Genomic DNA, 13,043 nt, shown 5'->3' on the forward strand with positions numbered 1-13,043 from the left:
AAAAATAATGAGGTAGATCTACATGTATGTACTGATATGGAAAGGTCTTCCATGTATACTAGTAAAAAAAAATACATACTTTTATAAAAAGATATAAAGTTAAAAAAAAAAGAGAAGGTATCCAACAGTGCATTAATGAGAAAAAAAAAGTGTCTTAGGGTATACTGCAATTCTTTGCTACTCCAAAGGAATTATAAAACAGTTAACTGTGATTATCTTTAGATAAATGAATAAAGGGTAGGGAAGGGGGTGGGAGACTTTTACTTTTTCATTGTTTTCTTTGTATCTCTCTATATTAAAAAAATACAATTGTATTTTTGCACACATATACATACATACAAAGTCAGTAAACCAAAACATACAAAATTTAAAAAATACACAGACATATATATATAAAAATACACTGAAATTAAGCATAGGGACAAGCCTACCCTTTCCATATCAGACAATTACTATCCTAAGGTACAATATACATAGTTAATACTTCCCAAAGATCTCAAAGCCCTTCATTAATATTCATTCAACTCCTATAAGTTTCCGTTTCATATGGTGATATAAGACTATGGGTACAAAGTGTCAATGAGCCCAGAAGACATTCCAAATGTCTCATCTGAATAATGTTCTGACCACGACTTGATCTGTTTGTCCTTGCACTGCCTCAGTTAGGTTTCAGAGGCTGGTCTTCGAATCAGGTCACCAAAATAAGCAGTGATTGTCTTCAATTTGTTGTTAAGAAAGTTCTGTTCTATTTCCACTTGCCCTCCAGGCCCAGCTAAGGATGCCACCTAAAAAGATGGACAGAAGAAAAAGCCACACATACATAAGAATGATTTCAAAACAATTCTTTCATTCATATTACTTTATCAAATAATAGGAAGACTCTAGCTTTTTATGAAGTCTTTTGAAAAATGAGGCATTTCAAATGTTCACTGTTACTTCCCAGCTAAGTAAGAATGCAATCTTTGGTGGCAGGATTACTTGCTGTTTCGGACTGTTTAGATATTATGGCTAAGACCATGGTGCTCTGCCGTTGTACAGGACTTGATCTCTCCAATGCCATAGGCCAAAGAACTCACAGGAAGAGAAAATGGACAAATCCTCCCCAAATATCAGGTTTATTCATTAACATAGACATTTAAAGCCTTTCCTGAAAGCCTTTGTCCTTTTTGCCTTATCGGTCTGTACCTCACCCTCTGGTTCACTGAGCAGCACCTACTGAGTCCTGCTGCACGGCACCAGAACACCAGGGAGCAGACGGCTCCCATCAGGCTCTGATCCCCGTTCTCACGGGTCTGTCTCTACTAACGACTTTCCTTCTCCAACTGGTCTCTTCTGCTGTTCTTACAACTTGGACCACCTCCTCTACCCATTGCTATTTTGTGTATTTGTAATCCTTTTCACAAAAATTGTGGTAAAATATTTCCCTCTTTTTGGGTCTATTAGAATACAGTGACCAACCCCCTTTATTAGGAAGCTGAAAGCACTATGTTTGCTCACCTCCACACTAAACATCAAAAGGATGTCAATCAATTGAGCAGACAACAGGGGCAGTGAGCTGCTCAAGCTTCTTTTGCTCTGTGACAATAATGCTTGTGCTCACCTTTGTCACACTGCAAACTAGCAATGTTTTACCCTAAGTTCTTGTACAGGTAAGGTGTTTTTTTTTTTTTTTTTTTTTTTTGAGACAGAGCCTCACTTTATTGCCCAGGCTAGAGTGCTGTGGCATCAGCCGAGCTCATAGCAACCTCAAACTCCTGGGCTCAACCAATCCTCCTGCCTCAGCTTCCCAAGTAGCTGGGACAAGAGGCATGCGCCACCATGCCCGGCTAATTTTTTTTTTTTATATATATTTTTAGTTGTCCAGATAATTTCTTTCTACTTTTTTTTTTTTAGTAGAGACGGGGTCTCGCTCTTGCTCAGGCTGGTCTCGAACTCCTGAGCTCAAACGATCTGCCTGCCTCAGCCTCCCAGAGTGCTAGGATTACAGGCGTGAGCCACTGTGCCTGGCCAGGTAAGGTTTTCTTTTAGTTCATTTTTTTCCCCTCCATCCAGTCTCTTACAGATGCAGTAACTAGCAAATATATTATCTTCTAACACATGATGATTTCACCAGAGATCAATTTATCAGGGCAGCAGTAAGAAAGATTAAGAGAAAGGGGAGTGTGGTAGAGATCCCAGGCAGTCAGAAAACAGAAGACACTAAGTGACAAAGGGATACCCCAAGTATCAGGTACAAACAGGAGACATGCATCTTCTGTAACTGTAATCAGCAAAATTGCAGTTGTGCATTTTGTAAAGAGAGTTGCTCGATCAGTCTGGTTTGGTTTCGAGGGCTGAGACAATCTCATGTAGGTGGTATTCTACATACCATACCAGCGTCTGGTATCCGTAGAAGGGAAGATTTATTGTGCATTACCAATGAGTATGTATTTTAAAGCATTTCAACTTCCTTTTATTATTTTCTTTGAGACAGTCTCACTCTGGTCCATGGGCTAGAGTGAGTGCCGTGGCGTCAGCCTAGCTCACAGCAACCTCAAACTCCTGGGCTTAAGCGATCCTCCTGCCTCAGCCTCCCGAGTAGCTGGGACTACAGGCATGCACCACTGTGCCCGGCTAATTTTTTCTATATATTTTTACTTGTCAGGTTAATTTCTTTCAAAAATGGGGAAGGAACAACAGGTACATTCTTAAAAGAAAAAAGAAAGCAGGTGTTCTACCAAGGCAGTAATAACATCATCAACCCTTGCCTCACTCCTAAAGGGACATAAAAAAGGTGGGCGTGTTTTTATCAATAGGAAAAGATAAAAATAAAAATAAAAGTCACGCTGGGCGCGGTGGCCCAGGCCTGTAATCCTAGCACTCTGGGAGGCCGAGGCGGGCGGATTGTTTGAGCTTGGGAGTTCGAGACCAGCCTGAGCAAGAGTGAGACCCCGTCTCTATTAAAAAAATAGAAAGAAATGAGCTGGCCAACTAAAAATATATAGAAAAAATTAGCCGGGCATGGTGGCACATGCCTGTAGTCCCAGCTACTTGGGAGGCTGAGGCAGAAGGATCGCTTGAGCCCAGGAGTTTGAGGTTGCAGTGAGCTAGGCTGACACCACGGCACTCTAGCCCGGGCGACAGAGTGAGACTCTGTCTCAAAATAAATAAATAAATGAAAGTCAAATACAGTATCCCTTATGTGATTAAAAACACATACATCCCACTTCGTAAGGATTACTTAAAGTGAAACTAGAAATTTAAAAATAGCCCAAGTAGTCTCATAGTAGCAATTATTAGGAAAAATTGTTTTATATTCTATTTTGGTATCTTTATATCAGTCTGATTTTTTTTTTATAAGGAAGGGCAAAATGAGGAATTTGGTATTTAGCCAATAAAAGCCAGTTTGACCAGCATATTTAAAATACCACTTTTCCACAATTATTTTTCTGTAAGTTAAAATCTAACTGAAGTATAGCATTTTTCATGCTCCTTTTAAGAAGCAATTTATTTAAAAAATATAAGATTATACAAGCTGAAGTTTTTTTTGAGAAGTGGGTTATGAGGCGAGAGGGGAGGAGAAAGGAACAGAGGAAAAAACAGGTTGGGTTTAGAGAATCAAAGCAGAGCTGCAGTAGCAAAACATCTGCTAGGATACGTCTAGCAGAAGAAAAAAAGGGCAAAGTCAGAGGCAAATTTCAACTCCAGTTCTACCAATAATTTACCATATCAATTTAGAAAGCCATTAAAATACGCTTTGGCCTTCTAGATCTGAAAAGTAGGAGCACTACCTATCTTAGATCCTAAAAAGGGTATTTTAAGAAAAATGAAAAACAATTTCTGAAATTTACTTAAAAAACTTAAAGGTACAATAAAAATAGATGGTTATCATTTCTTATATAAGCCATAAATAGAATTACACAAAAACCAATGTCTACGAAGGTAGGGTAGTTCCTTTTCCTGCTCTCTATACCTTTTAGAGGGTTGTCTGGATGTAGGTGCTTTGGGTAAGAAAATGGAGCAAAGATGTTAATTTTCACAGAAATCAGAAGAGTTCTAAGAGAGTTTGTAAATTACTTAAAAACTATTTACTGAGAACTTATAGGCTTCTGTTCTAGGCAGTGAAGAGTAGCAAAAAACAAACAATTCATGAATTTTACATTCTAGCTAGGAGAGTCAGATGATAGACAAAAACAAGTATTGTTTCTGATACTGGAGAAAAGGGTGAATCTACATGACAAAATATTAATATAATAAGAAACAGTGTTTAGAAAGAAAATCTTAAAAACTTAAGATGCTACTTTTAACTGTTCTGATTAAAAATAGTTTCTAGCCTTAGCCTTTTTGTACTTTTTCACATTTCCACAATTACATATATTTTGAAGGTTAGAATTTCGGAGTTGGAAAGATTGTAAATATATGTAGTTAAAGTGATTAAATAATACTTTGCTTCAAGCAAAACAGTGCCATCAATGCCTGCTGTCCTTATTTTTCACTAGCAGGTTTAATTGACAAATGTTATTTGGTTCCTTCCTCTGTCTTAAAGTTTAATAAATTGATGGGGGGTAGGGAGAGAAAGAATGGCAGGTAGAAATAGATTAGAAAATGAATTTAAAGTAAAAATGTACCAAATGAAAGAAAATAACTTCAAAATGGGATCCTATTGGAAGAATACATAATACTAATGACAGGAACACTTTATTACAAGAAAGATGCAGAAAAATTAGAGCACTGCAAAAAAAAAAGTCTTATTACTACATTAGAGAAGAGATTATATATGCAATATATATGCAATATGTAAAAACTTGGTTAGAAGCCAATTATACTAGGCGTAAATGAACAGTATTTTATGGGACCCACAGATCTGTCAAATACAATGCCAGGCGCAGCAAGCATCTGAAATACTGCAGTAATTAGAAACCTAATATGAAACAGGTCAGGTTAGGTGCCTTACCTAACTAGTTCTTTCTGCTCCCATTTTCCTTTGTTATATCCAACTAATAACTACACAAAAATAAAAGTAAGTTGGGTAAAAACATTTCTGATGAATAGTTCTCTGGGAGGTAAAAGAAAAAAATATTTTTTTATCAGTGGAAAACCAGGCCTCATTCAAACTTACAGATATTCATTAAATTACTTCCATTTCTATAGTTAACAGAAATGAGATTTCTATGCTTAATAAATCTTAAAGCCACCATCATCAACATGAGTACACTAGTGACAGGTCAAAAAAATTCTCCCAGATATCCAAAGTTAACCCACACTGGTCTCCTAAGAGGAAGCTACCAATAACCAATTCACTAAGCTTTGTCCCTTTCCAGTTCTCAGAACCGGATACTGGAAACATGAAGACTGTTCTTCAATTCAGCAAGTTACATACATAAAGCACAACAGAAGACAGGGTCAGGAAAAGTGGCAACTTACATGGGACCAGTAGGTCGTACTATGAGTGGCACAGAAAAGCCAGTTATCCCTCTATTTTCTATCTCCATCATTTGCTGAGAAAATTTACTCACAGTAGTGAAGGGAACATAAGCTTATGTTCAGAAGAACCTCAGCAAAACTGCATTTGTGTCTTCCCAACCTGACTAGGAGGTCAGTGAGTTCCACAGCCCCTCTAGAGAATAAGGTACGCAGCTGCAGGACAAACGATTCCGCTCTAGCCGTCTAGCAGCAAACTTCCCAAGGGGAAAACTAGCTAATAAATATCAGGAATGGATCATATGTTTATCCTGAACTGTAATATATGATTAAGCAGTCATTTCACTAAGAACAGAGTTGGTCTAGAAACCTGGGTACTAGTTACTAGAAGAGGTCAAAATACCCATGGCAGGTAACGCTCAGCAAAAGTGCCTTCCATTTAGGGATGAATTATTAGCTCTTGTTGTCTTTATCACTGAACAGGAATGGAGCAGAACTGATTTAGTGGAAATTGTTTTATAATTCCCTTTGCTTCTCCTGTCGCCTCAAACTATTCACTGCTCCCAATCTCGTGGTGAGCTAATAGTGTGGTAAGTGAGGAATCTGTTCTTGGTAATGAACATCGTGTCAGTGGGAGACAGAAAGGTATAAGCACCGACTGTCACTGTGTGGAAGAATGACTAGGCAAATTAATAAACTTCCCTCGTTTGTTCATCAATAAAGTCAGGCTGATAAGCTGACAGGCTACTCCTAAATGTGATGGTGATCTAATGAAACGGGCAGGCAACCCTATAAACCTTAAGTATACTATTAATATAGGAAACATTTACTAAGCTCCTATGATGCTGTAAATGTATACTGTATAAATGCAGGGTATTGTTAGTGTGGTAGGATGAATGTACTTTTGAGTGCTCTGAGTTTTAAGGGCTGGCTATTCTCAGGTAAGCAATTTTAGAGTCTACTATTTCTACATGTACCAGAAGCCCAATGTAGTTCTTAGCCCTCTTTGTATTTTCTCATGTTTCTGGTTCCTAAACTTGGACTAAGCTCTTCCACCTGTTGGAATAACTTTATGACACTTATCACACGGAGATAGTTAGACCAGATTTCCACTGTATTAATTTAATTCAAAACAATTTGACATAACGTTGTAAAATAAATTCTAATATTTAGAAACCACTGAGGCTCCAATTTCCCATTTGTTAAATAAACAGATACTATAATCACTTAGAACTAATATTTGCAATGCAGTGATATATTATATTGTATTCAGCCAAAACCACTAAAAATGTTAAGATCTGAATGAATTTAGTTATATTTAAACTATTTTTCACATAACAGTATTACCTAATAGTTTTTCATATTTATAGTTCCAGTTATTTAAATGCTTGCAACTCTAGTCTTTTGTAAGTTTTAGAAATGTTACCTATAAATAAGTCCTCCATTCCCATCTACCCATCTACTTACTTACCTCCCAACCAAATAAATTATTAGAAGGGTGATGACTGCTACAATCAGGAACTTTTCCCTTCCCAGACATCATGAAATGAAATGTAAAAAGACAATGGGAGCCCCACTCTGCCAAGTAGAAAGAAGAGACAGGCCAGGCGCAGTGGCTCACGCCTGTAATCCTAGCACTCTGGGAGGCCAAGGAGGGAGGATTGCTCGAGGTCAGGAGTTCGAGACCAGCCTGTGCAAGAGCGAGACCCTGTCTCTACTAAAAATAGAAAGAAATTAGCTGGACAACTAAAAATACACAGAAAATATGATCCAGGCATGGTGGCACATGCCTGTAGTCCCAGCTCCTCGAGAGGCTGAGGCAGGAGGATCACTTAAGCCCAGGAGTTTGAGGTTGTTGTGAGCTAGGCTGATGCCGTGGCACTCACTCTAGCCCGGGCAACAGAGTGAGACTCTGTCTCAGGAAAAAAAAAAAAGAGAGAGAAGAGACAGATCCCATGATTCAATCTAATATCAAGTTCTATACTTAAGTTATAATCTAAACAATCATTTGGTTTCATCTAAGTATTAAGTTAATTTGTAAATATTTTCCCCCTTTATGAGGAAATAAAATAGGTAGGATTTGGCCTGTTAGCATGACATGTATCTGGGGAAGCCATGGAAGGGTGGAGTATGTCTGTTAGACAAGGGACAGGATTAAATGATGCAGAGCTCCAGCTGGCTTTTTAACACAATTCTTATGGATGTTGCTCAATGTTGCCCTACTCTCTGTACTAGTATGACCATATTATAGAGACAATTATTTAAATTAATTTGACATGAAAAGTACAAATGCTATCACTTTTCTGAGGCTAGACATTTTATTCTAGTTATGAAATAGATATAAAAGATAAGGAACTGCCCTATCAAATGGACCAGGAGGTACTCTGCCTATCATTTCTGTGCCTGGTGAAGAGACAAGACTCCCCATACCCACAGGGATTTCACACAGCGGTGGTGCTTGATAATCGTAGTGTGCAGCTTCCTTCGGGAGACACTAACTGTCCTAGTCTGTTCAGATACGTCTACCCATGTTGAATAAGTTTACTATTTAAAAGAGAAGCTTTTCATGTCTGCAAGGCATCGTAGATCCAAAGCTAGTATTGGCTAGAATTCTATGGCTATCAAAAGGAAAAAAAATGGAGAAAAACAGCAAGATATAGGCATCAAGTAGATAAAACACATTTACCTTGGGCTCTCTGAACCAGATTTAAGATTAGTCCCAGGGTTTCAACTGTCATTTCAGAGAGTGAGAAACACTTTACCCCCAAAGAGCCTCTCACAAAAAGATTTTCTAAATTATTCAGTTCTTGGGTTTGATAGTGAGAGTTTGGATAGCAATACATGCCCTGGAATAACCTTCAAGCAGAAAAAGGGAATAGGAGATCAAGGTAATAGAGGTCCTAGAAAAATATTTCACTGGCTACAGAAAATAATCAGCATCATCTCCTACAGAAAACTTTTAACATAAATTATATTTGTATGGAGTCCATATTGTTTAGGATAATATAAATACTATCCAAAGTACAATCTCCCTGGATGAGGGAAATTAATTGTCCTTTACAGACATTTCTATGGCAAAAATGCAGCCTAAGTTTCAAAGAGCAGACTCACTTTGGGAACCCAACTCATTTGTAAATTCACGTTGTTGTGACATTCTAAATGTTCCTTAACAAAAAAGTCAGCTTATTGTAACTCTGGGATTCTCTCAATCTTGCACTACTGTCTCCTCTCATTAAAAAAATCCTACATATGGATAAATTTTCTCCATCTAAAAAAAAGAAAAAGTTGATTTCCTATTGTAATTTAATACCAAACAAAATAATATACTTGAAAGCTAATCAGCTTCCTATCAGGCTTTCATTATTTGCTAATGTTATTACTCCCTCTAGAGGCAGAAAATACAAATGACCTACCAACCCTAATTCTGGCAGGTTTTTTGAAGTAAACCAAAAAGAAAAAAGAAAAAGTTAAACTTTTTCTTTGCGAAATTGTTAATTTAACTAGAAAAAAATTTTAATCAGTGTAACTTTAACACTAAATGGTGAATTTCCTATTGTTATTCAAGCACCCAAATGAGCCTATTTATATTTAATAAGGATCCTGGTATAGCCTGGTAAAGATCACATAACCTCTTATGAGATTAGCTATAGAGCATAATATTCATATGAGAAAAGTAAGAATTATAGAATCAGTAAGCTCAACCTCATCTGCAGCCTAGAGAGCAGCTCTGAGTCATACTGAGTAGCAGACATAACGTTTAATACCATGTTATGAAAAACTCATGAAGCAAAGGGATAGTGACTTTTTCTTCTATTAATAATTGGTACAATACATATATTTGGGAGGCCTAAATGTTCAGACACAATGGATCATAAATAGATGACAAGCAGCAAGATCTAATTCCGTCACCTTCTAACTCACAGTAAGAGCTCAGGCTTGTTAATTTCATTTATTCTTTTAACCAAAAGAATCTCAACCCTGGAGCACATTATAATCACTCAGGGAGCTTTAAAAATTAACTTATGCTCGGGCCTCATCCCAGAAAATAAACCAGACAGAATCTTTCCCAGAGGCCCAGTGTATCAATAGTTTTACACCACTACTCAGCTAAAACTATAAAACTCTTAGATATGACACTGAAAGCACAGATAACACCAAGAAAAAAATAGATAAACTGGACTTCACAATAGAACCTGAGTTGGAAGACTAAATCAAGGTAATCTAGAAGGAAAAAGGAAACAACAAAACACCAGAAAACACAGATATGGAAAACTATCATTCTCATAATAGATGTCCTGGGCAGGGGGGTAATGATGGTGAGGAGAACATAGTTGAACAAATAATGGAGATAAATTCTCCTGAATAAAAGAAGACAAAAAACCTCAGAATGACAGGGCTGGTTCTCAGAGTATGAAACAAGAGAGGAAGGAAAAACCCACAACTAGCAACATGATAGTGAAATTCAGAATGTGAATCTGAAGATTTTTATAGAATACCTGGCACAAAGCAGATACATAGTAAGTTTTTATAGAAAAATCAACCAAAGCATGAAATAAAGATATCATCAAACCTTTATGAGGCAGTTATTATATCAGATCCAATTCTACTAGGGAAACCCCCCCCAAAAAACAGTGATTAAAGGTTTATGGTAAGAACTGAAAAAGAACATTTGAATGTTAGTCAAGTATTCTATTCTCCAAGACTATATAGCTAAAATTAGCTTCTGGCCAAATTGGGGTATTATTTGTCTCTGCATTTCTGTTTAGCTACTATTTTCAGGAATACCTTAAACCTCTATCTTCAAGGTAGCTTTCAGTAAGGCAGATCTTGGCTAGTTTAGCTATGCGGTATTTGAAGTACAACACATTAAATTGTCCTTTCGATACATCTTAGTCAAAGCCTAGAGTGCTCTATTTGTGTCTATGCATGCCAGGAGCTGCAGAGATGAAGAAGATGTAATAAACACGGACCTAACTGTCAGACACTTCCAGTTTTCTAATAACAATCACAAGCCAGGGATTTCTCATACACACATTCTCTGGCAAGGAAATGTCCTGTTTCTTTTTCTGCCCATTCTTTGTAGCAACTAAGCCAGAGGCTCACAGGAGTTAATCAGTAATGGCTTACCTGGTCAACATCAGCATTTCTTGGAAGAAAATAAACAATATTATTAGTGATCTTCTGGGAAAGTCTGAAAATTTCAAAGGTGGAGAGTAGTTAAGGAAAAGTAACAAAAATAGCAAGCTAATTTCTGATCAAAAAGAGATGTTCTTTACTTATCATAACCCAAATGTATTTCAGTATGTAACACAAAGGCACCAATTTAAATCCCCTAAAGAAACCCAACCAAGAATTAAATATAAGATTTTGTAATTCAGCAATAATTGTCCTTGATAGATCAAAGATTAGAGTTTAAACCTATTTATACAATTATCTTACCGCAGGCAGCCAAGAGAGTCAGAAATATACACTTTCTCTTTCTGCCATTTCTTAATTATTGAGAAAACAGAGTAGGAAACAGGAAAGCACAATACCACTTCTTTCCAATAAAGAATAAAGACAAGTAACTCTGACTACTGTAGTCTACATTCTAAATTTTAATTAGCAATTTAGAAACATGTTTCCTCTTAAGAGTCAAACATGATTCTACTGAGGAGTGGCAGGTGAAGAAAGGAATAAATAATACATGCTATTCTTTAAGAAATAAGGGTTTGCTTTAGTATCTTGGAAGAGTCACAGGAAATATTTGAAGATAAATTAAATTAACCTGAGTCAGTATAAGTCAAAGAAAAGTTATGAGCTGGTCACCCAGACTTGACCCTTGGGATAGGTTTTGTGGAAATTCCCAATTTTCAGATAATAATTCCAAACAATTTATGCATTTGAGTTTTTTCATAATGTTAAAACTGGATAGTAACCAAGAGAAATACAACCTCACGTTGGCCATTACTTTTGGAGATCAACTACCACATAATTTTTACAAACCTGCTTTTTGTATGTCAAATAAACTAGAATCTATCAAATGCTATTAGCTAATCTATTTCCCCTCTTCACTAATTTCTCTCTCTCATACACACACACACACACACACACACACATCCTCCTCTCCATACCACTTTTTAAGTAAACTCTTAGGACTTCCAAAGGATATCCATCAGGAGACATCATCGTCCTAATGTCAAAGGTCTCTGCAGTGGCATAGTCCGGCCCTCCCCAAGGTGGGCTGAGGAACACAACATCAGCCTTTAAACACGGAGCCAGTAGCAGGAAATCTCCACAGATGAACTCAATCTTATCTGCTACACCATAAACTTCTGCATTATTACGAGCAAGATCAATCTTAACAGGATCAATATCAATGGCAATCACTAAAAATGGGAAAAGAAAATGAGTCAATTCATATTGTTACTTATTATATAGAATAGTTTGTCTTCCCAATAGTCTAGTATCTTCTGTATAAGAATCCTTTTTAAAGACTGAGAGACACTTGGCTACATATATCAGAGAAAAAGACTTTAATTAAAATTTTTTATTTAAATTAGAAAGATTCTCTTCTGTTATACCAAGAAAATGTGACTGAAGGACCTGGCTTTCAAAGTTGTCTCACTCAGACAGCTTTACCTGCGCAAGTGGCAATAGCTGCCAAAAAATAGCTACCGAGGGCCAAGTGTGTGGCACAGCCTGAGCAGCAAACACTTGAAAAGGTCTCCGACTACATGTAAAGCCTACAATGCTAGGTTTTAAAAAAGACAAATTTCCTCAAAATGTGGCAATGCCCAAATGAAGACAAATTTGACAACATCTACAGAAAACCAAAACAAAACACATTTTTATAAACTTAGATGGCCAAGTTATGGAGAAATGTAAAAACAGCTGCTGATGATATTTAATGTGATATTTTAAGTAAGGGAACAGACAGTATTATGTTTTTACCAAATGGACTTTCATTTAATTTATTGAAATTTCATAATTTTAGCTCACTGATGTCTTGCAGTAAATTACTCAAGTACTCTTACGTGCGTTAATGGCAATATTCTATATTTGAAAGAGCTAAGTGGAACCTTGACACATAAGCACAGCTGTCATGGAAATGTAGTTGTTTTTCAGAAAATGCTGGTTTCCAAACTTGTTAACACTTTTAAGAAATAATGCATCCAATCACTTGAACAATGAGTACAAGCACCAATTGTAACATTGCAAAATCACGCATGCACGATGCCGTTTTTCTTGTTCTAAATGAACTAACATTCACATTTATGAGAAAGAATCCTTTGTAGCTACTTAATCTGCTACATTTATAGTTCACAGAGAGATGGAAAGCTATGCTGACAATACCAAAAATTCAAAAGAAAAAATTACTTTCAACATCAAATCTATTCAGTTAATCCTGTTTTCATCTGTATTTCTTTTGGAGGCAGAATTTGTTTTTAGGCCTAATAGAATGTAAGCACTCAGTCTATCACATCAATGAAATGTTGACAAATGTCTGCTGATACTTTATAGAACTGTGCTATTTAATAATTGTAGCCACTAGCCACATGTGGCTATTACCATTAAATTGACTAAAATTAAATAATATTAAAAATTTAGATCCTCAAGTACATTACATTTCAGCTTTTTAATAGCCACATGTAAGCTACTGA

The 13,043-nt window shown here is 36.6% G+C and overlaps 1 protein-coding gene across 1 annotated transcript in view; it reads right to left on the bottom strand.

Annotated features, from left to right (window-relative positions):
* Positions 1-333: 333 nt before the first annotated feature.
* Positions 334-13,043, bottom strand: part of TGS1 (trimethylguanosine synthase 1) — a 43,208-nt gene continuing 30,498 nt past the window's right edge. Inside the window, exons 11-13 of the mRNA XM_045560817.1 lie at positions 11,552-11,768; positions 10,528-10,606; positions 334-785 (exon numbers count right to left, since the gene is read on the bottom strand). Of these exons, the coding sequence (XP_045416773.1) occupies positions 663-785; positions 10,528-10,606; positions 11,552-11,768 (419 nt within the window). The 3' untranslated portion in view covers positions 334-662. The remainder of the gene's footprint in view (positions 786-10,527; positions 10,607-11,551; positions 11,769-13,043) is intronic.

Source organism: Lemur catta, chromosome 9, assembly GCF_020740605.2.
Source record: "Lemur catta isolate mLemCat1 chromosome 9, mLemCat1.pri, whole genome shotgun sequence".
Classification (NCBI taxonomy): domain Eukaryota; kingdom Metazoa; phylum Chordata; class Mammalia; order Primates; family Lemuridae; genus Lemur; species Lemur catta.